This window comes from Coregonus clupeaformis, chromosome 1 (assembly GCF_020615455.1).
Source record: "Coregonus clupeaformis isolate EN_2021a chromosome 1, ASM2061545v1, whole genome shotgun sequence".
Classification (NCBI taxonomy): Eukaryota; Metazoa; Chordata; class Actinopteri; order Salmoniformes; family Salmonidae; genus Coregonus; species Coregonus clupeaformis.
The window spans coordinates 79,094,436-79,119,879 of NC_059192.1; the positions used below are offsets into that span (position 1 = coordinate 79,094,436).

The 25,444-nt window shown below is 46.6% G+C and overlaps 1 protein-coding gene across 1 annotated transcript in view; it reads left to right on the top strand.

The window, feature by feature from the left end:
* pyroxd2 (pyridine nucleotide-disulphide oxidoreductase domain 2) overlaps positions 1 to 25,444 on the top strand; it is a 39,396-nt gene that overhangs the window by 12,809 nt on the left and 1,143 nt on the right. The window contains exons 5-14 of the mRNA XM_041887413.2: positions 1,371 to 1,526; positions 1,896 to 2,049; positions 2,208 to 2,269; positions 17,640 to 17,737; positions 17,912 to 18,053; positions 18,344 to 18,478; positions 18,807 to 18,879; positions 23,751 to 23,904; positions 24,035 to 24,189; positions 24,398 to 24,504. Coding sequence (XP_041743347.2) covers positions 1,371 to 1,526; positions 1,896 to 2,049; positions 2,208 to 2,269; positions 17,640 to 17,737; positions 17,912 to 18,053; positions 18,344 to 18,478; positions 18,807 to 18,879; positions 23,751 to 23,904; positions 24,035 to 24,189; positions 24,398 to 24,504 — 1,236 coding nt within the window. The remainder of the gene's footprint in view (positions 1 to 1,370; positions 1,527 to 1,895; positions 2,050 to 2,207; positions 2,270 to 17,639; positions 17,738 to 17,911; positions 18,054 to 18,343; positions 18,479 to 18,806; positions 18,880 to 23,750; positions 23,905 to 24,034; positions 24,190 to 24,397; positions 24,505 to 25,444) is intronic.

Consider the following 25,444-nt stretch of genomic DNA (forward strand, 5'->3'; position numbering starts at 1 on the left):
AGTAATTTTGTGTCAACGAGCTACACAAAATACTCTGGAATGTCAAAGTGGAAGATTAATGAAAAATAAAACACTAATATATCTTGATTAGGTAAGTATTCACCCCCCTGAGTCAATACATGTTAGAAACACGTTTGGCAGTGATTACAGCTGTGAGTCTTATTAGATAAGTCTCTTAAGAGCTTTGCACACCTGTATTGTGCAATATTTGCCCATTATTATTGTAAAAATTATTCAAGTTCTGTCAAGGTGTTTAGGATCATAGCTAGACAGCAATTTTCAAGTCTTGTCATAGATTTTCAAGCTGATTTAAAACAGTAACTAGGCCACTCAGGAACATTCCCTGTCTTATTGGTAAGCAACTCCAGTGGTAATTGTCCTGCTGAAAGGTCTGAGGTAAAGCAGACTGAAGCACATTTTTCTCAAGGATTTTGCCTGTGCTTAGCTCCATCCCATTTCTCTTTATCCTGAAAAACTCCCCAGTCTTTGCTGATGTCAAGCATACCCATACCATGATGCAGCCACCACCATGCTATTCTGTGTATTTTTATTATTTTCACTCTGTCATTTAGGTGATTATTGTGGAGTCACTACAATGTTGTTGAACCATCCCCAGTTTTCTCCCACCACAGCCATTGAACCCTGTAGCTGTTTTTAAATCACCATCATCCCTGAGCAGTTTCCTTCCTGTCCTGCAGCTCAGTTCAGAAGGCCAACTGTATCTTTGATGTGTCTGGGTGGTTTAATACATCATCCAGCTTAAAGAGATATTCAAAGTCTGCTTCTTTTGATTGTTACCCATCTACCAATCACTGCCCTTCTTTATGAGGCTTTCGAAAAGCTCCCTGGCTATATAGTTGAATCTGTGCTTGAAATTCAGTACTTGACTGAGGGACCTTACAGATGTTGTATGTATGGGGGACAGAGGAAGGGGTACTAATTCAAAAATCATGTCAACCCCTATTATGTCATACAGAGTGAGTCCATGTAACTTTATTATGCGATTTGTTAAGCCAGATTTTACTCCTGAACTAATTTAGGCTTGCCTAAACAAAGGGGGTAAATACTTATGCAAAAACTGTATTTTAGTTATTTAATTTGTATTATTTGTAAAAATGTGTAAAATGTTATTTTCACTTTGACATTATGGAGTATTTTGTGTTGATCAATAACAAAAATAATCACAATTAAATTTACATTTACATTTTAGTCATTTAGCAGACGCTCTTATCCAGAGTGACTTACAGTTAGTGAATGCATACGTTTTTTAATTTTTTTTAATGTAGTTCAATCTGTACCGCAACAAAATGTGAAACAAATCCAAGGGGGGTGAATAATTTCATACCCACTGTATGTGCGTGTGTGTTCAGAAACATGGACTGAAGGTGTACATGCGGGACCCCCATGCCTTCACCCCCATGTTAGAGGAGGGGGTAGGGGGTCTCCCCCCTCGGTCTCTACTGCTGGGCTCAGACCTGGCCATGAACCAGAGGGAGATCGGCAAGTTCTCTGAGACAGACGCCAAGGTCGGTACCAATATAAGACACAGACAGTTTACTGTACAGATGCTGTTTATTGTAGATGTTAGCTCCGTTAGCTCCGTTAGCTCCATTAGTTCCGTTAGCTCCGTTAGCTCCGTTAGCTCCGTTAGCTCCGTTAGCTCTGTTAGCTCTGTTAGCTCTGTTAGCTATATTAGCTCTGTTAGCTCTGTTAGCTCTATTAGCTAGTACTCAATAGGCCTACAGTGAAAATAAAAGGAGGAAAAGAAGGAGAGTAGTGATTGTTTCTCCCTCTCCTTGTTATGTAATTAACAGTAACTCTTTCCTTTTCTCGGCCTTGCCCTCTCCCACTCTCCCTCTTCGCTGCCCCCTCTTCCCCTCCTCCCCCCACCCCAGGCGTACCCAGAGTTTATAACCCACCTGGATAAGTTAGCGGTGGCCATCCACCCCCTCCTGGACTCGCCCCCAGTAGACATCGCAGGGTTAACCGGGGGGCCCCTGAGGAAGAGGATGGCAGCACTGAGGAGTGCCTTGCCCCTCGTCCAATGTGGTACTAAGTTGTTTTCCTACACGTTTTTATGATGAATAAACACAGCTGAATTGTTAAATAATGACTGTATTATTTATATTACAATACCTCTGTTTTTTATTTTGCAATATATTAAATAATAATACTCACCTGTGCTGTTGTTTGTTGTGTGTTGACAGGTCTGAAACTTGGCAAGAACATTCCAGACTTCTATGAGATCATAACTGCACCAATAATGAAGGTTGGTAGACCACCTATATCACTTTGTTTCTTTCACTCATCATCACTTCAATTTAGACGGTGATTAGTAGAATGGTGTGAGTTGGCCTACTCACACTCTCCAGGACCACCCTTCTGCTTAGCAGGCATGGGGTCCATTCAGACTGAATTTCTGCTGTGTAACTCCTGTGTTCCCTTTCAGTTGGTCACTCGGTATATTCTATGGGGTGTCAACAACCAATCATATTCACCTGAAGAAAACTGAAATCACGCCTAACAGGCCAATGGATGCAGAGCCTGTCCTCAGAAGCCCTCCCTTCCTGGCTATAATACCGGGGGTCGCATTCATTTAATAAATTCTTCGCTCTTTAGCTCACCTGAAGGTAGAACGTGTCACGCTATTGACAAACTTTTCAAGAACACGAAGACTATGAGATTCGGCTGCTACATAGGTGTCTGTTAGTGGGGAGAGAGTACTTGTCCCCCTAGATGTTGCAAGTTTTGGGTCTTGGTATCGTTTTTTGTGTATGCAAGGCTCATTCCGGTTTCTCTGATCAGAGTCCGGATTCCGGGGATTATATACTATCCCTGGTTGGCTCTGGAGGATTTTCAGAGTGTGAATCGGATGACATCAGTGGCTTTGGATTCGGTGGGGGAGAGTGAACCATTGGTGGTTCATGCACCTTTGATGGAGCTGTGTCGTAGGGCGGTAGATCACCTGGGGGTGGATTGGACATCTTCTCCCCTGCAGAGGAGTTCCTCCAGGTTTGGGGGAAGGTATTTACCTCCAGTCCCTGCAGCGGTGAAGCGCCTCTTACCCCTGTTTAAAGATTTCGTAGATGAGCTAAAGGCAACCTGGGATTCCCTGTCATGCGTCAGTGTGTAGCGGTAGGACGGAGTCAGGCGCAGGACACAGAACTTAGTAAACAACGTACTTTACTTAACAAAAGTAACAAATCATATCTTCCACGCAGGGAAGAAAGCAAAACAACGAGCAGAACAATCACGCACAACACCATGAGGAAACCAGAGGGTAAAATAGGGAAACAAATTAACGTGATGGGAATCAGGTGTGTGCAATCAAGACAAAACAAGTGGAACACAGAAATATAGATCGGTGGCAGCTAGTACTCCGGTGACGACGAACGCCGAAGCTTGCCCGAGCAAGGAGGAGGGGCAGCCTTGGCTGAATTCATGACAGTACCCCTCACTTGACGCGCGGCTCCAGCCATGCGCAGACACCGGCCTCGGGGACGGCCAGGAGGATGCGGAGCAGGGCGAGTCGGATGACGACAGTGGAAATCCCTCAACAGGGAGGGATCGAGGATGTCCCTCCTAGGAACCCAGCACCGTTCCTCCGGACCGTACCCCTCCCACTCCACGAGATACTGCAGGCCCCCCACCCAACGCCTCGAATCCAGGATGGCACGGACCAAGTACGCCGGTGCCCCCTCGATGTCCAGTGGGGGCGGAGGAACCTCCCGCACCTGAGACTCCTGGAGCGGAACAGCTACCACCGGCCTGAGGAGAGACACATGGAACGAGGGGTTAATACGGTAATCAGGAGGGAGCTGTAACCTATAACATACCTCGTTCAATCTCCTCAGAACTTTAAATGGCCCCACAAACCGCTGACACAGCTTCCGGCAGGGCAGGCGACGGGGCAGGTTTCGGGTCGAGAGCCAGACCCGGTCCCCCGGTGCATACAGCGGGGCCTCACTGCGGTGGCGGTCGGCGCTCGGCTTCTGTCGCCTGATAGCCTGTTGCAGGTGTACATGGGAAGCGTTCCAGGTCTCCTTTGAGCACCGAAACCATTAATCCACCGCAGGTGCCTCGATCTGGCTGTGATGCCATTTTGCCAGGACCGGCTGATAACCTAGTACACACTGAAATGGAGACAGGTCAGAAGAGGAGTGGCGGAGAGAGTTTTGGGCCATCTCTGCCCAGGGGATGTACACCGACCAATCCCCCGGCCAGTCCTGGCAATATGACCTCAGAAACCTACCCACATCCTGGTTTACTCTCTCCACCTGCCCATTACTCTCGGGGTGAAACCCTGAGGTCAGGCTGATCGAGACCCCCAGATGGTCCATGAACGCCCTCCCTTGATGTGAACTGGGGACCCCGATCAGACACTATATCCTCAGGTACCCCGTAGTGCCGGAAGACGTGTGTAAACAGGGCCTCAGCAGTCTGTAGGGCCGTAGGGAGACCGGGCAAAGGAATGAGACGGCAGGACTTAGAAAACCGATGTACAGCGACTAAGATCGTGGTATTCCCCTGTGACGTGGGGAGGTCCATAACAAAATCCACCGATAGGTGTGACCACGGCTGTTGTGGAACGGGTAGAGGTTGTAATTTCCCTCTGGGCAGGTGTCTAGGTGCCTTGCACAGAGCGTCTGCCTTAGCATTCTGGGAACCTGGTCTGTACGAGAGGGTGAAAACAAAACGTGTGAAAAACATGGCCCACCTTGCCTAGTGAGGGTTCAGTCTCCTCGCCGCCCGGATGTACTCCAGATTGCAGTGGTCAGTCCAAATGAGAAAATAGTGTTTTGCCCCCTCAAGCCAATGTCTCCACTCCTTCAGAGCCTTAACAACAGCTAACAGCTCCCGGTCCCCCACATCATAGTTTCGCTCCGCCGGGCTGAGCTTCTTCGAAAAAAAAGCACAGGACCGGAGCTTTGGTGGCGTACCCGAGCGCTGAGACAGTACAGCTCCTATCCCAGCCTCGGACGCGTCCACCTCGACTATGAATGCCAAGGAAGGATCCGGTTGAGCCAGCACGGGAGCCGAGGTGAACAGAGCCTTCAGGTGACCAAAAGCCCTGTCCGCCTCAGCTGACCTCTGCAGGAGCACCGGTCCCCCCCTTCAGCAAGGAGGTAATGGGAGCCGCTACCTGACCAAAGCCCCGGATAAACCTCTGGTAGTAGTTGGCAAACCCTAAAAATCGCTGCACTTCCTTTACCGTGGTTGGAGTCGGCCAATTACACACGGCTGAAATGCGGTCATTTTCCATCTCCACCCCTGACGCGGACAGGCGGTATCCTAAGAAGGAGACGGACTGTTGAAAGAACAGACATTTCTCAGCCTTGACGTACAGGTCATGTTCCAACAGTCGACCAAGCACCCTGCGCACCAGGGACACATGCTCGGCCCGTGTAGCGGAGTAGATGAGAATATCATCTATACACACCACTACACCCTGTCCGTACAGGTCCCTGAAAATCTCAGCGACAAAGGATTGGAAGACTGAGGGAGCATTCATCAACCCGTACGGCATGATGAGGTACTCATAGTGCCCAGAGGTGGTAGTAAATGCCGTCTTCCACTCATCCACCTCCCGGATACGCACCAGGATGTATGCGCTCCTGAGATCCAATTTGGTGAAGAAGCGCACCCCGTGCAATGACTCCATCATACTCGCAATGAGCGGTAGTGGATAACTGTACTTAACAGTTATCTGATTGAGACCTCGATAGTCAATGCACGGGCGCAACCCTCCATCCTTCTTCACAAAAAAGAAACTTGAGGAAGCAGGGGAAGTGGAAGGCCGAATGTATCCCTGTCCCAGAGATTCGGAGACATATGATTCCATAGCCGCCGTTTCCTCCTGTGACCGAGGATACACGTGACTCCGAGGAACTGCAGCGCCCTCCCGGAGATTTATCGCACAATCCCCCTGTCGATGGGGTGGTAATTGAGTTGCCTTCCTTTTACAGAAGGCGAGAGCCAAATCGGCATATTCGGGGGGAATGTGCATAGTGGAGACCTGGTTTGGACTCTCCACCGTCATTGCACCTACGGAAACACCTATACACCTCCACGAGCACTGACGTGACCATCCCTTGAGAGCCCTCTCTTGCCACGAAATATTGGGGTCATGAGAGGCTAACCAGGGAAGCCCCAACACCACGGGAAATGCAGGACAATCGATCAGGAAGAGACTGATTCTCTCCTCATGACCCTCCTGCGTTTTCATCCAGAGTGTGACCTCCCTAATCAGGCCTGACCCTAAAGGACGACAATCTAAGGCATGTATAGGGAAGGGCACATCAACAGGACAAATAGGAATCCCTAATTTATGTGCAAATAGACGGTCTATAGAATTCCCAGCTGCGCCTGAATCTACGAGCGCCTTATGCTGGGAATGCGGGGAAAACTCAGGAAATTTGACGTGAACACACATGTGAGCAACAGGGAGCTCTGGGTGAGTCGGGTGCCTGCTCATCTGGGATGGTCCTCCAGTGCCCTGCCTGCTGCCTCGATTCCCTGAGGACCCTTTCCAGCACCGACCAGCAGTGTGTCCTCTGCGGCCACAGTTGGTGCAGGAAACAGCCCCCCTTCCAGTAACCCTTAAATCAGCACCTCCGAGCTCCATCGGTGTTGGGTCGGATGTGCTGGGAGATGGACTGGACGGACCCTGATCTGGACGTCCGCGGGTGACAAACAGGTTATCCAGCCGTATAGATAAGTCCACCAGCTGGTCCAGGTTGAGGGTGGTGTCCCTGCAGGCCAGCTCTCAACAAATGTCCTCCCATAGGCTGCATCTGTAATGGTCGATAAGGGCCCTCTCATTCCATCCTGCGCTGGCTGCCAAGGACCTGAAGTCCAGTGCGAAGTCCTGTGCACTCCTCCTCCCCTGTTTAGGTGGAACAACCATTCCCCCGCCGCTCTCCCCTCCGGTGGATGATCAAATACTGCCTGGAAGCGGCGGGTGAAATCCTCATAGCGCACCGATGCTGCGTCCATACCTCCCCACTCAGCGTTGGCCCACTCGAGCCCTTTCCCCGACAGACAGGAGATGAGGGCGGACGCGCTCTCGTATCCCGAGGGAGCCGGGTGGATGGTTGCTAGGTAAAGCTTCACCTGGAGCAGAAACCCCTGGCACCCGGCAGCTGTTCCATCATATGCCCTCGGGAGCGAGAGCCGAATCCCACTGGATCCAGGTGGTGAAGGAGTAGACAGCGATGTGGGGGGATTTGTAGTGGTAGGAGGTGTAGGCAAACCCCCTCTCTCCCATCGCTCCATCGACTGTAGTACTCGATCCATGGCTGTGCCGAGAGTCTGTAGCATGGTTGAGTGCTGCTGGATGCATTCCTCCACTGATCCTGGAGGAATGGATGTGCCTGCTGACTCCATTATGGGTGCGTGATTCTGTCATGCGTCAGTGTGTAGCGGCAGGACGGAGTCAGGCGCAGGACACAGAACTTAGTAAACAACATACTTTACTTAACAAAAGTAACAGAGCATATCTTCCACGCAGGGAAGAAAATACCACCTCACAAGAAAGACAGCAAAACAACGAACAATCACGCACAACACCATGAGGAAACCAGAGGGTAAAATAGGGAAACAAATTTACGTGATGGGAATCAGGTGTGTGCAATCAAGACAAAACAAGTGGAACACAGAAACATAGATCGGTGGCAGCTAGTACTCCGGTGACGACGAACGGCGAAGCCTGCCCGAGCAAGGAGGAGGGGCAGCCTTGGCTGACACACGGTTGTCAGACACACGGTTGTCAAGAGTGGTGGATATGAAAACAAACATGACAAAAAATAAACAAATTATCCCAGTCCTCATGGTGGCGCTGTGCCCCTTCAGGAGATACTTTAAAGATAATTTAGCAAATATTTGTCTTACTTTTAACTCTGCATTGTTGGGAATGGGATCGTAAGTAAGCATTTCACGGCAAAGTCTACACCTATTGTATTTGGCGGATGTGACCAATAACATTTTATTTGATTTTGATTATATTTAATGTATGGGAGACTGGCAGCGTGCTCCGTCCAGTGGCGGGCATGCGCAGTTTCACTATGGGTGATGAGGGCAGTGCCGAGGGGGTACGGTTTGCAGTTCGCTGTGTGTCCGCCTCCTTTTCGTGGCATCATTACGTCAATGGTCCTCGAGGTCCTAGCACCTGTCTTGAGAGGAGATTTCCTCTCTCCTTCAAAAGCAGGCAATTCGGGTGGTCCCCATGTTAGAAGTACGGAGTGGTTGATACTGCCGGTCCTTCTTAGTTCCCAAGTCCCATCCTGGACTTGCGTGTTTTAAATAAGCACGTCACAGGTTTGCAATTTCAAAATGCTCAGACTTTGCCGGCTATTGCAGTCGGTGCGTCCCAGCGATTGGTTCACGTCCATAGATCTGAAGGATGCGTAATTTCATGTGGCTGTACATCCTCCCCAAGTTTCTGAGGAGAGTGTGGCCTACAAGTTTCTGGTGCTGCCTTTTGGGCTCTCCCTATCACCCGCACCTTTTCTATGGTGCCAGGGGATCAGAGTATTGGCCTATCTGGACGATTGGCTGGTCGTAGCGGAGTCGAGGGAACAGTTGGAGCTCCACACTGCCACGCTGGTTTCCCATATTCAGTCTCTGGTGTTCATAGTGATTACAAGAAAAGTTGTTTGACTCCGGCTCAGTGCATTCAGTTTCTGGGCCTCGTTCTGGACTCGGTTCTGAATCCTGTGTTTTTTCCCCAAAAGAGAAGGGTTGCATTCTGTCTCTGTCTGGCACGGTTTCAGCTGGGGCACTTGGTGCCTTTTCGCTTGTGCCTGCGTTTATTGGGTCTGATGGCTTCTATGATAGCTGTGGTGCCTCGGGGACTTCTGTTGATGTGTCTCTTTCAGCGCTGGGTGATTGCTACGCATCTGGACGCATCTCGCCACTGCCATCGGTTGCTCAAGGTATCCCCGCCGTGCCTAAGGGCGTTGACTCCCTGGATGGACCCGCGACTGCTGTTGCAGGGGGTTCTCATGGGCTGGGTAGTGTCCCGCAGGGTGATCACGACAGACACATCCTTACTGGGATGGGGAGCGCTGTGGGTGGGCTACTCGGAAAGAGGGATTTGGTCAACAGTGCAAAGGGTGCTCCATATCTATCACCTAGAGCTACTGACTTTTTTGCTAGCGCTGAAGCATTTCCTTCAGATGTTGGAGGGACAGCATGTGTTGATAAGGCCTGACAACAGGATGGTGGTGGCGTACTGAAAACAGGCAAGGGGGGTACGCAGTCTCTCTCTCTCTCCTATATCTGGCCAGTTATCTGCTCATATGGAGCAGTGCGCATTTCCTGTCACTCAGAGTGACGCATCTTCCCGGATTTATCAACGTGGGTGCGGATCTACTTTCCAGGTGGTGGGGTCTTATCACCCCTCGGTGGTTTCCCAGATATGGGACTAGGGCTGTTATGTAACCGTATTACCGCCATACCTGCAGTCACGAGTCATGACCGCAGTCAAATTCCATGTGACCGTTTAGTCACAGTAATTAGGCTTTTCCAAAACTGCCCTCTGATGCTGCTGATGGTCATTAGTAGCCTGCCAAACTTGATAACTGCCAGTCGCTAATGGCCTGGTACTCAGCACTCAATTGTCCCTCTAATCACTCTGACATCAATGCAAATGTTATCGAAAATCAAATCAAACACTTCATGAGAGCCCATGAGCTCATATTGCGTGACATTTCTATAGTCTATGCAATTGCGTGAGAAAAGTTTTGATGGCCTCTATTAAAAAGAGGAGGATCCGTTCTCAACTTTCCTAATATTAAGCACATTGCTTCCCTTTACAACAGGAGTATAGCCTACCTGACTGGCATGAAAATGAACCACAGGAGAAGCGTCCTCCATTTGCTATTTAAGTGCATAGATTACATGTGTTTGTCCCCTGCCCTTGTTCCAACAGGTGCATGATAAACTAATTTCACACATATATGATTTAGTATATGTAAAGACAAGATTAAATTAAGAATAGTCTGATGGGTGACAATGGTATTGTTAAGTTTGAAGGATAGAAACGACCACTGTACTTGTTTAATCCTAACGTCAGCTGAACAATATAGAACGTGGGGCTTAACATAACCCCATGGTCAACCACTGTAACAATAACATTTCGCGTGACTGTCCTACTGTACCCCCCCCCCCCAATTCAGAGGAACCTAGGTGTGGAACTCTATCACAAAGTCACGGAAACGCCCAGGCCTGGTATGAGTGCGGACTGGCTGGGGCTCAGGCGCATTTACAGCTACTTCAGGCGTCCAGCCAGACGGCAGGGTTGGGTGTGTTAACCCCTGGGCCGGGAGGTGCTTGTACTTTGCGAAGATGGCTAGCATGGCAGCGTGAACCATCTGAAAGCTGGAATTTGGCTGGTCCAAGCGGCCGTCTGACCTGAACAGGGTTTGACCAGAAGGACTGGAGCTTGTTGTCGCGGTTGGGCCGTCTGATCCTGACCCAGTCGGAAGTGGCTATGACAGGTGGTCTAACCCGCTGTAACTTGTCAAAATTGTCTTTCATCCACTGCTGGTGGGCCTTGTATGTTGCTCGAGCATTGTGAGTACTACTTAAGTAGTTTTTGGGGGTATCTGTACTTTACTTTACTATTTTTTGACTACTTTTACTTTTACTTCACTATATTCCTAAAGAAAATAATGTACTTTTTACTCCATACATTTTCCCTGACACACAAAAGTACTCGTTACATTTTTAATGCTTAGCAGGACAGGAAAATTGTCTATTTCACACACCTATCAAGAGAACATCCCTGGTCATCCCTACTGCCTCTGATCTGGCGGACTCACTAAACACATGCTTTGTTTGTAAATGGTGTTGGAGTGTGTCCCTGGCTATCCGTAAAGTAAAAAAAGGGTGCTGTCTGTTATGCTTAATATAAGGAATTTGAAATGATTTATACTTTTACTTTTGATACTTAAGTATATTTTAGCAATTACATTTACTTTTGATCCTTAAGTATATTTAAAACCAAGTACTTTTAGACTTTTAATCAAGTAGTATTTTACTGGATGTCGTTTTCTATTAAGTTATCTTTACGTTTACTCAAGTATGAGAATTGGGTACTTTTTCCACCACTGATTGTGAGTGGGTGGTTGAGTCAGAGGAGGGTGAGGATGAGGCCGGAGTCTGTCCAGGGACAGCTACAGCTCACTTCCCAGCATGAGGGACGCTGGGGAGACTCCTGTGGTGGACTGCTGCGTGGCACGATAGTGCAGCAGTGTTTGGAGCAGGATGGTGGCGAACGTGCACCCTAGTGCGAGGTGGGCCCTGAAGCCATTCTTGAGCGTCTGGCTGAAACACTCTACCCCCCCGTTCCCCTGGGGGTGGTAGTACGCCGTGCGCATGTGGCAAATCCCCTTCCCTTCCAGGTAGGAAGATAACTCGTTGGACACTAGCTGGGGGCCATTGTCAGTGGTGATGGCCTTAGTTAGGCCCCAGTGGGCGAAGTGTGACTCAAGAATGTCTATAATCACCAAGGTTGTGACCGAGCCAACCGGCATCACCTCGGGCCACTTGGAGTGGAGGACGTAGGTCACCACTAGAAACCTCTGGTGATGCGGGACTCCATGGAGTTCCCCACGAATGTCGAGCTGCAGATGTTACCAAGGGCGGCACGTCGATTCAAGTGGCTGCAGGGGGGATGGGATGGGATGGGGGCCTTGTTTTCCCGCTAACAAGGCAGGCGGGGCAGTCCCTGACCAGAGCCTCGATATTCCTGTCGATGCCTGGCCTACACACCAGGTCGCGACACCTTTGCTTGAGCCTGACTATGCTCAAGTGGCCCTCGTGCGCCATAGCAAGCACACGCGCACGAAGAGCACTTGGGACCACAGCGCAGAGCCCTCGCGAGATACAGGTGTCGTTCCAGCAGGACAGCTCCTCTCAGACCTTGAAGTACGGCGACAGCTCCTCTGGCGCTTTGTTGGGCCAGCCCTGTGTGATGAAGGTCACCAGCTTGGGGTTGTCTGCTGATGCCTGCTGGAGCTCCTATAGTGTTCGAGTGGAGTGGGCAAATCCCCTCAGCAGAGAGGCGAAATCACACAAAGTCAATGGCAGGGGTGGAGAAGAAACAGGTGGTGTTTTGCAGGTGCAGTGAACACGCTGTGTAGGCGCTCATCATGGATCCTGATGGTGGGCCCGTGAACAACGATGCCATCGAGGTAGATGGGCACCCCTGGGATCCCCGCGAAGAAAGACATCATGATCTTTTGGAAGCAGCTGGGGGCAGAGCTTAATCCAAATGCCATGCGCTTGTAGCGAAAGACCCCTAAGTGGATGATGAACGCTGTGAGGTTGCGGCTGCTGGGGTGTAGCAGCACCTGTAGGTATCCCTGACGGAGGTCCCACTTGGTGAACACAGTGGAGCCGTAGAACAGGGCAGTGAACTCTTCTGAAGTGGGCAGGGGGTATTTGTCTGGGATGATGGCCTTATTTGCTGCTCCAAGGTCCACACAGGTACGCAGGCCCCTGATTTATTTTTTACAACCACCAGGTTTGTGATGCAGGGGGATGCATCGATAGGCTTTATGATGTCTTCCTCTAGCTGGCGCCGGAGCTCATAAAATCGATGTCTGCATGCAGGGCCAGTGGGACGCAGTGTAGAGGTTGTATGACGGGGGTCTCCACTTGAGGGTGGGGCATCTGCATGTATAGTGTCAGAGCGGTCCGTGTCAGTGAGAGCGAGTGGCTGGAGAGAGGAGGCTAGCTTTGCAGCACATTCTGCCGCAGACTCCACTTGAAAAGCCAGCTGGAGTGCCTTTGCCAGTGACAAATCATCAGGTTCGGGTAATAGTCTTTCACGTACTTTCTCGTTGTTTGTATGCTCGATTACTTGGTCATGGACCATTTCGTCCTGCAGTGCCCCAAATCTAAACGAGCTAGGTAAGCCCCGTAGATTTGCCACATACTGGTGTACAGACTCACCAGGCAGCTGATGGCGCCGTCGGAACAGAAACTGACGGAGAATGGCACTTTGTGGTGTAGAGAAGTGTGTCTCCAAGAGAGCCACAGCATCACCATATTTTTCAGCATAACCGAGTGTCCCGAACACACGCTGTCCCTCTGCCCCTAGGCAGTGTAGCAGCAGTGCTTTTAGCCTAGCATCACTCACGTCTAGTAAGCCCAGCGCAGTAATGTTTGTTTGAAAAAATTGAATCCAGCGAGGGAGAGGGTGGTTGGAGGGAAAATGCAGTCATCCTAGTCGCCAAATGTTAAGTTTGAAGGTTAGAAACAACCACAGGTGTCAGAGATAACTGTACTCGTTTAATCATACCGTCAACTGAACAATACAGAACGTAACATAACCCTAGGGTCAACCACTGTAACAATAACGTCTCGGGTGACTGTCCTACTGTACAGACATAACAATTATCACTTGTGAATGATGTATTATCACTTGTGTGCAGTAAGGCAAGAAACAGCGCATGCCTTTTTTTGGCTACTTTTTCAAATCATAGTCGCCTAGCCCATAGGCCTATAAGGTTTGTATCACAACTAAAGTGGCCAAATAACTCCAAACGTAGCCTATAAGCCTAGAACCCCCTGGAACATAGTTAGAGAGCACATAGCCTACAGAGCCTAGTGAAACATGTGTTCTTATAAACTCAGTCATTGCGCAATCGCGTGTGAAAACAGAGTTTTTACTGGCCACTATTTAAAAGAGGATCCTACCTTTCTCATACTGTGGTATTTATTTCATTTTCATCATTTAGCAGACGCTCTTATCCAGAGCAACTGGGGTTAAGTGCCTTGCTCAAGGGCAAATCAACAGATATTTCACCTAGTCGGCTTGGGGATTTGAACCAGCAACCTTTCAGTTGGCCCAGTGTCATCCGTGTTAGGGGAGGGTTTGGCCGGGGGGGCTTTACTTGGCTCATCGCACTCTAGCAACTCCTTGTTGCGGGCCGGGCGCCTGCAGGCTGACCTCGGTCAGTTGAACGGTGTTTCCTCCGACACATTGGTGCGGCTGGTTAAGCGGGTGGGGTTTGGTGGGTCATGTTTCGGAGGACGCATGACTCAACCTTCGACTCCCGAGCCTGTTGGGGAGTTGCAGCGATGAGACAAGATTGAAATTGTGGAGAAAAAGAGGCAAAAAAATGTACAATTATAATGCACCTTTATAATAAAGCATTACATGCATAATCGCATTTGCAGACTTATGTAAGATAGCCTATTATTCCTGATGTGATGAGTAGATTGGATAGTCATAATTTAGGCTAATAATATAACTCAATCACTGTTTGCAAAAAAATAAAAATAATCAATGCATGGCTGAGCGCATATAGCTCAATTAAGTTGACAATTTTGTCAATAACAAAAGTTTCTCAATACTTTGTTATATACCCTTTGTTGGCAATGACACAGGTCAAACGTTTTCTGTAAGTCTTCACAAGGTTTTCACACACTGTTGCTGGTATTTTGGCCCATTCCTCCATGCAGATCTCCTCTAGAGCAGTGATGTTTTGGGGCTGTCGCTGGGCAAAACGGACTTTCAACTCCCTCCAAAGATTTTCTATGGGGTTCAGATCTGGAGACTGGCTAGGCCACTCCAGGACCTTGAAATGCTTCTTACGAAGCCACTCCTTCGTTGCCCGGGCGGTGTGTTTGGGATCATTGTCATGCTGAAAGACCCAGCCACGTTTCATCTTCAATGCCCTTGCTGATGGAAGGAGGTTTTCACTCAAAATCTCACAATACATAGCCCCATTCATTCTTTCCTTTACACGGATGAGTCGTCCTGGTCCCTTTGCAGAAAAACAGCCCCAAAGCATGATGTTTCCACCCCCATGCTTCACAGTAGGTATGGTGTTCTTTGGATGCAACTCAGCATTCTTTGTCCTCCAAACACGACGAGTTGAGTTTTTACCAAAAAGTTATATTTTGGTTTCATCTGACCATATGACATTCTCCCAATCCTCTTCTGGATCATCCAAATGCACTCTAGCAAACTTCAGACGGGCCTGGACATGTACTGGCTTAAGCAGGGGGACACGTCTGGCACTGCAGGATTTGAGTCCCTGGCGGCGTACTGTGTTACTGATGGTAGGCTTTGTTACTTTGGTCCCAGCTCTCTGCAGGTCATTCACTAGGTCCCCCCGTGTGGTTCTGGGATTTTTTGCTCACCGTTCTTGTGATCATTTTGACCCCACGGGGTGAGATCTTGCGTGGAGCCCCAGATCGAGGGAGATTATCAGTGGTCTTGTATGTCTTCCATTTCCTAATAATTGCTCCCACAGTTGATTTCTTCAAACCAAGCTGCTTACCTATTGCAGATTCAGTCTTCCCAGCCTGGTGCAGGTCTACAATTTTGTTTCTGGTGTCCTTTGACAGCTCTTTGGTCTTGGCCATAGTGGAGTTTGGAGTGTGACTGTTTGAGGTTGTGGACAGGTGTCTTTTATACTGATAACAAGTTCAAACAGGTGCCATTAATACAGGTAACGAGTGGAGGACAGAGGAGCCTCTTAAAGAAGAAGTTACAGGTCTGTGAGAGCCAGAAATCTTGCTTGTTTGTAGGTGACCAAATACTTATTTTCCACCATAATTTGCAAATAAATTCATTAAAAATCTTACAATGTGACTTTCTGGAATTTTTTTCTCAATTTGTCTGTCATAGTTGACGTGTACCTATGATGAAAATTACAGGCCTCTCTCATCTTTTTAAGTGGGAGAACTTGCACAATTGGTGGCTGACTAAATACCTTTTTCCCCCACTGTATATTAGGAGGCTATATGTAAAGATCGGATTAAATTCATAATAGTCTGATAGAACATTATCAAGCACTTGTCAAATTGTGAATGAGAGACTGATGAAGTGTGTGCAGCCTGCGCAAGAAACAGAGCAGAGCTCATGCCTTTCATGCAACTTTTTTCAAGTCATCATTTGAGTCGCATCATGCAGCCTTCGAATGTATAAAAAATTAAAATGTATAGCCTAACGTTTGTATCACAACTAAAGTTGCATAAATAACTATAAATTAAGCATATAGGAGGACCTGTTTCTTTGTTAACAGCTTTAAACAGAATAGCCGCATGTGCTCACTCCCTAAGAAATCGTTTGGAGAAAATATAGTTTATATTTTATTCAGCTATGTTCATTTGTATTCTTCATACTTTAAAATTATATAAAATAATGCCAAAGAATTCTAAGCAAATCTTGTCTGCTAAATGAACTAGTGTAGCCCACAGCCAAATGGCATAGCCAGATCAGGGCCTAACATAAGGACAACTCAGAATATGCTATTCTGTTCTTCTGAAATAGGCTACATTTTCTTCATATCATGTTTCTATAGACCTGTCTAAAATAAATTATGGATTTATTGTGATGGTGTAGGCTATATTAAATTGATTTATTAGACTTTTTAAAATATAGATGTTCCAAAGGTCTGCATCAGTGGCTTGTGGGCTATGCGTGGAAGCCAGGAGATGTGTTTATGCTAATTAACAGTCAATTACCGTGAGACCGGCAGTTATTTGCATGACAAAATTTCATGACCACCATAGCCCTATATGGGACCGGTTCGTCAGGGCCGATGTAGATCTTTACTCAAGAAAACCTGCATTGTCGTCTGTTCATCTGAATGAGGGATCTGGGCGCTCCGTTGGGAATAGATGCTTTGGTGTATCAGTGGCCTCAGACCCTGCTCTATCCGATGGACCTAATTCAGTTGGCCCAGACAACCCTGGTTCCCGGAGATCATCCACGTGTTGGGCTGGGACCCGTGGAGGGTTCCGTGTCGTCAGGATCTATTGTCCCAGGCACCCACGACCGCAGATATGGCATCTGTGGTTGTATACATATGTTGTTTTGGACTTGGGCTCGCAATGTAAGTATTGTTCTTGGAACCGTGGGTTCTATGGACTTGGGCTGCAGTGGCAGCGTGTCTGCACATAGCCAAATTGCAGCAGGTTCTGGTTCCCTATATGGGGCTCTGCCAGTTCAGGCTTCTCAGGGAAGTATTAGGGGAAAAGGTGGTTTCTGTAACCCATTTTTGGAGCTGGTGGAACTTGTGTGTGCTTGGGCTGCTGTGGGCCTCCTAGTTTGTACTCTGTGAGCCGGATTGGGCCGTGCTTGTATATCCCCATAGTATGTTATACCGAGTGACTGACTGAAAGGGAATGTACAGTTATGAATATAACTACTGTTCCCTAAAGGAGGGAACGAGGTATAACATATTTTGGGCCTGTGCCGTCAGGTGATTTGAGCTCGCTGAAGAGCGGTACTGAATTGAGGAAATGAATGCGAGCCCTGGTATTTTAGCCAGGAAGGCGGGGCTTCCGAGGGCGCGCTCGGTATCCGTTGGGCGTGATTTCAGGTTTCTTCAGGTGAATACGATTGGTCGTTGACTCCCCCATAGTATGTTATACCTTGTTCCCTTCTACAGGGAACAGTAGTTATATTAATAACTATATGTTCTACTCTGTTTCTCAGATCCTGAACCGATGGTTTGAGTCAGAGCTGTCTATATAGCTACAATATTGAATAAGAATATTGACATTGCTGTCTAACCCTTCCTCATCTGATTCTAGTTGTGTCCATGTTGCAAAGCTTTACAGCGTCTTCTGTGCCTTGCTGAATATCTATGCTATTTATTTCTAATTCTCAGATCCTGAACCGTTGGTTTGAGTCTGAGCCTCTTAAAGCCACACTGGCTACAGATGCTGTGATAGGAGCTATGACCAGCCCTAACAGCCCGGGCAGTGGGTGAGACACAGACACAGACAGACAGACACAGACAGACAGACAGACACAGACAGACAGACAGACAGACAGACAGACAGACACAGACACACACATCCCTCAGAATTAAATAGAACATTATATTGTATATATGGTGTGGACAATAAAGTTTCCAACTTTGTACCCACCCCCCTGCAGGTATGTCCTCCTTCATCATGTGATGGGGGAGCTGGAGAAGGAGAAGGGAGCGTGGGGTTATGTGGAGGGGGGCATGGGAGGGGTGTCCAAGGCCATCGCTAGCTCCGCCCGCTCCCACGGAGCAGACATCTTTACTGAACAGGTCAGCTGGCTGGATAAGCACTGCTCTCACATTTGTTCTATTCCATAGTGTTGTTCAGTTTATGATAAACTGTAATGGTCCAGCTGATTATAATATAATATATAATCATATTATAATACATAAACATACATACAACCATATAGGACAGATTTCATTTTCCCAGGAGTGGTTAACTAGTGGTTCCCTAGTTGGTAACTCAACCTTTTGAATATAATAGCTAATGGGTCATATAACGTGTTCTTGTGTGATATGTGTGTGTGGGGGTGTGCATGCATATGTGTGGGTTACAGGATGTGCATCAGGTCCTGGTAGGGTCAGATGGCAGTGCCAAGGGGGTGGTCCTGAAGGATGGCACAGAGATCCACAGCAGAGTGGTACTGTCCAACGCTACACCCTACGTCACATTTAAAACACTCACCCCTCAGGTAATGCATTTTACAGGTAACACACTTTCACATCTTAACACACCTCAAAACTGGTGATTAACTTTGATCTCCAGTCAGATTGAATGTGAGACTACAGAGTCTGGCAATGCGATACTGTCCTGTTGGAGAACAAGCTAAAAATTCCATAGCTCATATACATACATTACATAGATCAAACTTCATTCAAGATTCAGAAAAGACAATAGCCTATATACATTACATTCAGGAAGACAACAAAAATAGTACAACAAATATTGTGCACAGAAGTGTAATATTGTGTTTGTGTCCTCTTACCTTAACCCTAACCCCTCTGTTTTTCTCCTCACAGAGTGCTCTTTCTCCAGCATTCATCAAAGCTGTAGATCAGATAGACTACACCTCCCCTGTCACTAAGATTAATGGTACGACCATTCTCATCTACCTCATACTTTTCTTTTGTGTTGTTGAACTACAATACCAGTGAAAAGTTTGGACACGGCTACTCATTCAAGGGTTTTTCTTTATTTTTACTATTTTCTACTTTGTAGAATAATAGTGAAGAAATCTAAACTATGAAATAACACATATGGAATAATGTAGTAACCAAAAAAGTGTTAAACAAATCAAAATATATTTTAGATTTTAGATTCTTCAAATAGCCACCCTTTGCCTTCATGACAGCGTTACAGACTCTTGGCATTCTCTCAACCAGCTTCACCTGGAATGCTTTTCCAACAGTCTTGAATGAGTTCCCACATATGCTTAGCACTTGTTGGCTGCTTTTCCTTCACTCTGCCGTCCGACTGAGTTGAGGTCGGGGAATTGTGGAGGCCAGGTCATCTGATGCAGCACTCCATCACTCTCCTTCTTGGTCAAATAGCCCTTACACAGCCTGGAGGTGTGTTGGGTCATTGTCCTGTTGAAAAACAAATGATAGTCCCACTAAGCCCAAACCAGATGGGATGGTGTATCGCTGCAGTATGCTCTGGTAGCCATGCTGGTTAAGTGTGCCTTGAATTCTAAATAAATCACAGACAGTGTCACCAGCAAAGCACCCCCACACCAAAACACCTCCTCCTCCATGCTTTACGGTGGGAACTACACATGCGGAGATCATCCGTTCACCCACACCGCATCTCACAAAGACACGGCGGTTGGAACCAAAAATCCCCAATTCGGACTCCAGACCAAAGGACAAATTTCCACCAGTCTAATGTCCATTGCTCGTGTTTCTTGGCCCAAGCAGGTCTCTTCTTATTGGTGTCCTTTAGTAGTGGTTTCTTTGCAGCAATTCGACCTTGAAGTCTGATTCACACAGACACATCTCACCATCAACTGTTCAGATGGGACTGTGACTTGAGCTCTGTGAAGCATTTATTTGGGCTGCAATTTCTGAGGCTGGTAACTCTAATGAACTTATCCTCTGCAGCAGAGGTAACTCTGGGTCTTCCATTCCTGTGGTGGGCCTCATGAGAGCCAGTTTCATCATAGTGCTCAATGGTTTTTGCAACTGCACTTGAAGAAACTTTCAAAGTTCTTGAAATGTTCTGTATTGACTGACTTTCTTGTCTTAAAGTAATGATGGACTGTTGTTTCTCTTTGCTTATTTGAGCTGTTCTTGCATTAATATGGACTTGGTCTTTTACCAAATAGGGCTATCTTCTGTATACCGCCTCTACCTTGTCACAACACAACTGATTGGCTCAAACGCATTAAGAAATAAAGAAATTCCACAAATTAACTTTTAAGAAGGCAGACCTGTTAATTGAAATGCATTCCAGGTGACTACCACATGAAGCTGGTTGAGAGAATGCTAAGAGTGTGCAAAGCTGTCATCAAGGCAAAGGGTGGCTATTCGAATAATCTCAAATATAAAATATATTTTGATTTGTTTAACACTTTATTGGTTACTACATGATTCCATATGTGTTATTTCATAGTTTTGATCTCTTCACTGTTATTCTACAATGTAGAAAATAGTAAAAATAAAGAAAACCCTTGAATGAGTAGGTGTGTCCAAACTTCTCACTGGTAGTGTATATGGAGATAGTTTAGTGCCTAAAATAATGGGATAAATATACTGAACAAAAATATAAATGCAACAATTTCAACGATTTTACTGAATTACAGTTCATATAAGGAAATCAGTCAATTGAAATAAATGGGCCCTAATCTATGGATTTTCACGACTGAGCAGGGGCGCAGCCATGGGTGGGCCTGTGAGGGCATATGCCCACCCCCTTGGGAGCCAGGCCCACCTACAGGGGAGCCAGGCCCAGCCAATCAGAATGAGCTTTTCCCCACAAAAGGGCTTTATTACAGACAGAAATACTCCTCAGTTTCATCAGCTGTCCGGGTGGCTGGTCTCAGAAGATCCCGCAGGTGAAGAAGCCAGATGTGGAGGTCCTGGGCTGGCGTGGTTACACATGGTCTGCGGTTGTGAGGCCAGTTGGACGTACTGCAAAATTATCTAAAACGACGTTGGAGGCGGCTTATGGTAGAGAAATGAACATTCAATTGTCTGGCAACAGCTCTGGTGGACATTCCTTCAGTCAGCATGTCAATTGCACGCTCCCTCAAAACTTAAGACATTTGTGGTATTGTGTTGTGTGGCCTTTTATTGTCCCCAGCACAAGGTGCACCTGTGTAATGATCATGCTGTTTAATCAGTTTCTTGATATTCCACACCTGTCAGGTGGATGGATTATCTTGGTAAAGGAGAAATGCTCACTAATAGGGATGTAGATAAATGTGTTGTTCCATGTAGTGAACCTGTTATTCAACACGTTTCTATTGGCTAATAGCAATAATGTCAAATTCAATGTTTCATCAAATTTTTGTATACCTTTAGTGGTCTTAAAATTCAAAATCAAATAGCTAAGTTATCCTTGGTATGACCATCTTAAAAAAATTCCTTATGTTCGCTTAGAACCCCCCCTCCACTAGATTAGACAGGGCTTAGAATCTAGAGGGTTAAGAAATGTAGTTTACTGCGAGTTGTGTATGTGTGGACCAGTGGCGATTTTAGCATGTAAATGTTGGTGGTGCAAACAAAAAAAATGTTTTTAAGATGCATGCCAGCAAAGCCAATACACAACACAACACTAAACAATACATTAATTGCTCTATAATGGTGACAAATGGTGCCCACAAACTGTTAGGGCCTACATAAAGCTGTCCCAACAGCAGAGTCCCAACAGCAGTCCCAACACCTTACCACTGCTACACCTGGCTATCAGCGGAGCCTTGTCTGGCAGCGAAACAGTTCATTCAGACTCATTTACTGCCTTTTTTTAAAACATAGCTGATATGGCTGACATGCTTAAACAAATGTGGTTTCTACTGACAATTGAGATGTACAAACTATGGCATTAGAGAACGACGAGTGGATAAGAGGCAATCCGTAATTTCGATTAAGATATTAATGAGCGAGCTAGGACGGACGTAGTCAATATAACTATTTGTTCAGCACTTTTGAAATGTACAGCGACAGAATTCAGAACATGGGCCATTCTTACAGTATTCTCTCTGTACACCAAGTCAGAACCGTAGGATAAATAAAGGGGTCATATAAGCAGACAATGAAAGCTCTTACAATATTCAATGATTACATTTCTCTAAAACAGGCTATAGGCTACATGTGCACCACCAAGTCAGAACAGTAGGCTAAGTTAAGAGGGGGAAAGGGACCAAATTATTAGCGTGAGGCACATGGGCTACTAACAGCTTACTACACAACATACACTTAGTATTACTTTCTTAGCTACAGTATACATATCTCCCTGGCATATTACATCATAATGCAACAGCATACAATACATTTTTGGACTCACCTTGTTGTTCTGTGATCACTTGAACAGGAAGGTGGTGCGGCGGTCCCTGTTGTGGGCACATTTTGTCATCAAACTTTGTCATCAATGTCTGGCATTCTCTGGATTTATGGTGCTTTCAAGACAACTGGGAACTCTGAAAAAAAACAAGGTTGAATCATGACGTCAGTGATCTTCTTGTCGGAGATCTAGAAAGAGGCCCGAGTTCCCGACTTGGAATTCCGAGTTTGATGACCGTTCAAAACGTATTTTCCCAGTCGGAGCTCGTTTTTTTCAAAGTTCCCAGTTGTCTTGCACTCACTGAAGTCTGAGATTTCCCAATTATGAGTTTCCAGTTGTTTTGAACGCGGCAGAAGTCATGCTGGATTGACAGCATGGCCAATGTATCCAACCTTTTCTGGCCCATGATGTTGTCTGTGAATGTTTATCCTTTTAAGTTTGGAAAAGAGACCCTTAAACCCACACTTGAACCACACACCCACTCCACTGAATAGCAGGCTAGTGATTGCTTTGCAATGTTTGCAGTTAGCCACTGATTCCTTCCAAACCACTCATTGTTGAATTTGCGATTTCCAACTTGTTGTGTAATGTTTATGTCCAATGACCGATGAGCACTGATACGTTTTATCTATAATTTCACTTCTTATGACAAGGATTGAAAAGGATTTGCCAGGAGATTGTTGACTTGATTCATGATGATGACTGCTTGTCTAGCTTGCTAGCTAAGATTTTGAAAGTATGATGTTGACATGATCAGTCCAATCAAAGCTACGGTAGATATAACGTGATTTGACATCATCTTATCGGTGACCAATGACTTTGAGCCTTCTTGGATGGGGATTTCTAATGTAAATCTATGGCAGCACCCAAGGGACTTGAAGTTTTGAGCTCTTCCTGTAGATTTTGCGGTGCTGTGGTGTCCCCATGAGTGACAGAATACTGAGCCAATCACAGCGCAACTAGAGAACATTACCAACCCCTACGCTCCGTATTTTACTGAGCTAGGCTGAAACACCTGCATTTTGGAGCTGCCTTACTCAAGAAAGCTAAAAAGAGACCATGTTTGTACGCAGCTTTATTATCTCAATTATTATTAATTTTTTACATTTTTTGCGAACTGATATGTGACAGGTATTAATTAAAAACTCCACTTTGTCCATGACAGCCAACAGAGGCTCATCAGAACACACCCCTTCTTACATGTTTCTCTTGGGGTCAGTCTTCTCCAGGTGAACCAGGGCTTGAGCTGCTCTGCCCCAGCTGCCCTGAATGGCGGGTCGCCACTGGTGTGGACTCTATTTATATCTCTCTTTCTTCACTCTTTTTCCCTATTTCTCTGTCTTTGTCACCTCCTTCTCTCTTCTCTCATCACTTTTCTCTCTTCCTTATCTCTTCTCTGTTCTCTCTCTCTCTTTTTCTCTCGCTCTCTCTCTCACTCTCTTGCTCTCTTTTCTCTGTAACAGTGGCAGTGGATAAGCTTCCTGACTTCCTAGCGGCCCCCACACCAGACGGCAAGCCTGGACCACACCACCAGTGTTCCATCCACCTTAACTGTGAGAGTGTGGAGGTGTTACAGACAGCCTACAAAGACTGCAAGGAGGGACGGCCCTCGTCCAGGTACACACGCACACAGGCACGCACGTACGGACACACTCACATCCAGGGACACACACATGTCCATACAGGTTCACATACTGCACGCACGCTCGCACACACACACACATTCTTCCTTTTCTCTCCCCTACAGGCCCATGATCGAGATGACCATTCCATCGGTGTTGGACCCAACACTGGCGCCCCCTGGAAGTCATGTGGTGTCGCTGTTCACCCAGTTTACTCCATATCGTCTGGAGGGAGGGAGAGCGTGGACAGAACAGGACAGAGAGGCCTTCGCAGACTCAGGTTAGAACGCACACACACACACACGGACACACACACGCACACACGTGGAGACACTCTTAGAGCAGTTGCCACTGATGCTAGTAACAAAAACATTGTCACCCACCCAGAAAGTGTTCATCCTCAGTAGATTTTGTATAACATTTTACTGCTCATCACAGGCATTATTGAACCTATATGAAACTGACTATGTCTCTGTGTATCTGTGTAGCATTTAGCTGGATTGAGCAGTATGCCCCTGGGTTCAAATCCTCCATCGTTGGCAAAGACGTCCTGACTCCCCCTGACCTGGAGAGGATATTTGGCCTAACTGGAGGGGTATGTATGTGTGCTTGTGTGTGTGAAAATGTCTGTGTGTGTGACGGTTCACATCCAGAATGTACGTGCATATCTACATTTCAAGTCGATTTGCGAATAGCTAGTAGTAGAGTAGATAGTGTTCCACTGGGAAGTAGCATGGATTTATACAAGAAACTGATATGCATACCACCAAAACACAGGCTCTGAACCAGGAAGTGATTTACATAGGAGTGCTCTCTTCCTCCTGCTTTTTTTCGTCAGAGAGAGAGAGAGTGTGTATGTGTGCTAACTAACGGCATTGAACGGTTTATGGTTACCAACAGTTACCATGATACTGTCCGTCAGAATCAAAGTTCATATCTGCTATTCAAAGTAGTTCAAGCACTTGTTTCTCGTTCATGGCTCATTTTGCATGCTTAAACTACTGTGCGCTTTTACACTGCTGCTTTCACAAAGCCGATGAATGGACTCTGAAAGTGCAGTTTAAAGATTTAAGTCTAAGACTAGTGCAGTTAGTAAGTCCCAAGTTTATTACCAGCTTGACTATGTTCACTTTTTCAATCTCATCTACTCATTCACGGACTCAATTCCATTACTCATTTTTTCACTCAGTCCTGTTCTTTCCATTCTCTCAGTTCCCCATCAGGGGACGACCATAGAGACGTGGATGAGTGAGTCAAAGCCCCTGTCTTCTTAGTCATGTCTAAATGAGAAGTAGGGTTAGCAAAGTTATGCCCTAAACCCTTACTGTTCCCTCTGTTCCCTGATTTCAATCATCTATTCCCCCCCCCCCCTTCTCATGGATCTAGGCCTAGAGCAAATCCATATTATCAGAAACTCCCTAATCTACTTTGATGGCTAAGAGGTTCAATGGAATGGAATATGGTTGAAACTCTTCCTAGCCCATGCTCACACCAATCCAATGCTTTTAGATCATTGTGGGGAATTGAACAAGAGT